Raw genomic sequence first — 1,205 nt, forward strand, 5'->3', positions numbered from 1 at the left:
CTGAAGACGCAGGCCGCTTTCGAGACAGCGAAGTCGTATGTGACGCCGCAGAACTGGGTCTCGAAGCGCCGCCGACATTGAGAATCTCGAACTCCTCTTCCTCCAGCTTTCGCTCGCGCTCCGCTAGGACGCGCTCCTCCCGGACCAAGTCGTGTTCCCTCTCAGACACGTCTCGCTCTCGTAGAGTTATCTCCTTTGTCAGGGCCTTTCGACGCTCTTCGGCGTCACTATCGAACTTCGCCTTTGCAAAGTCGAGTTTCTCCTTTTCCAACTCCAGTCGTTGCACTGCCAGCTCCAACATACCCTGCTGCTTCTCCAACTCAAGCCGTTCACGGTCGACGCCTACTCCACACAGCATCTCCGACGTCTCTGAGACGGTCCTCTCCTGCGTGTTAGCCAGCCACACCAAAATCTTCCCGGCTTGCGGTCCATGGGTCATAACATCATACTGAGCCAGGGCACTCAGCATGCGAACATGCGATCGTTTGCCCCCCAACTCTGACACAAGGGAAGCGATCCTATCTTCGAAGTCCTCTTCGTAGCAGAATGTTTGCAGAATGAGGCTCGTCACCTCAATCAGCCTGTCGTTGTTGATTCGATGCTCCAGCACGTCTAGGAAGCGCTGTATCGTTGCGATGACGGCTGCTCGCCCGGCCGAGGCGCTTCTCCGCCCGAGGTAAATGTTCTGTAGGTAGCTGCCGACGCAGAAGACGAGGTCCTGATCTATGCCATGCATTTGCTTGGAATATGTATTAGCGAGATTTTGTTATTCAAAGTTGCGCTCCTTCGTGCTTCGTCTTTGTGACGCTCTGCTGCTTTTCCAGCTCAAGCCGGTTACTCCGCATAGATCTTCCAGCGTCACTGATTCAGTGCCCTCTCCTGCGTGTCAGCCCGCCAGCTTAAGATCCCCCTGGCCTGAGCCATTCAGCAGGCTTATATGTGACGTCTTTAAATCAGTTATCCGAATGTCCAGCAATAGAATTGATCGAGCACGGAGTGCCACGCTTCTCTCCTGGGTGCGTTGAGGCGCCAGAAGCGGCTCAACGGCATGCCAGTTGATCTCCATCGCCAGCACGAATGCGGCTCTGTTCTGATTGAACGTGTGTACAACACGGCGGTCCTTTTGTATGCACGCCAAACATGCAATGCCCTGAAGACGCAGGCCGCTTTCGAGACAGCGAAGTCGCATGTGACGCCGCAGAACT

The 1,205-nt window shown here is 55.0% G+C and overlaps 2 protein-coding genes across 3 annotated transcripts; both read right to left on the bottom strand.

Moving 5' to 3' along the window:
• Positions 1–736, bottom strand: KVP17_002016 (uncharacterized protein; the record flags this gene model as incomplete). Of its 2 annotated transcripts, none has more annotated exons than XM_068517930.1 (1): positions 1–736. In XM_068517930.1, a coding segment is annotated over one exon (736 nt), but the record flags the coding sequence as incomplete, so codon positions are not given. The 2 variants fall into 2 exon arrangements, with proteins under 2 accessions (XP_068379799.1, XP_068379798.1); XM_068517929.1 differs by having other exon boundaries at positions 9–736.
• Positions 737–886: 150 nt separating this feature from the next.
• On the bottom strand, positions 887–1,189 carry KVP17_002017 (uncharacterized protein; the record flags this gene model as incomplete). Its single annotated transcript, XM_068517931.1, has 1 exon — positions 887–1,189. The coding sequence occupies one exon, from the start codon at positions 1,187–1,189 to the stop codon at positions 887–889; it is 303 nt and encodes a 100-aa protein (XP_068379800.1).
• Between the last annotated feature and the right edge of the window lie 16 nt (positions 1,190–1,205).

The sequence above is a fragment of a genome (assembly GCF_019968985.1).
Source record: "MAG: Porospora cf. gigantea B chromosome Unknown PgB_NODE_10351_length_1205_cov_145.995, whole genome shotgun sequence".
Taxonomy (NCBI): Eukaryota; Apicomplexa; class Conoidasida; order Eugregarinorida; family Porosporidae; genus Porospora; species Porospora cf. gigantea B.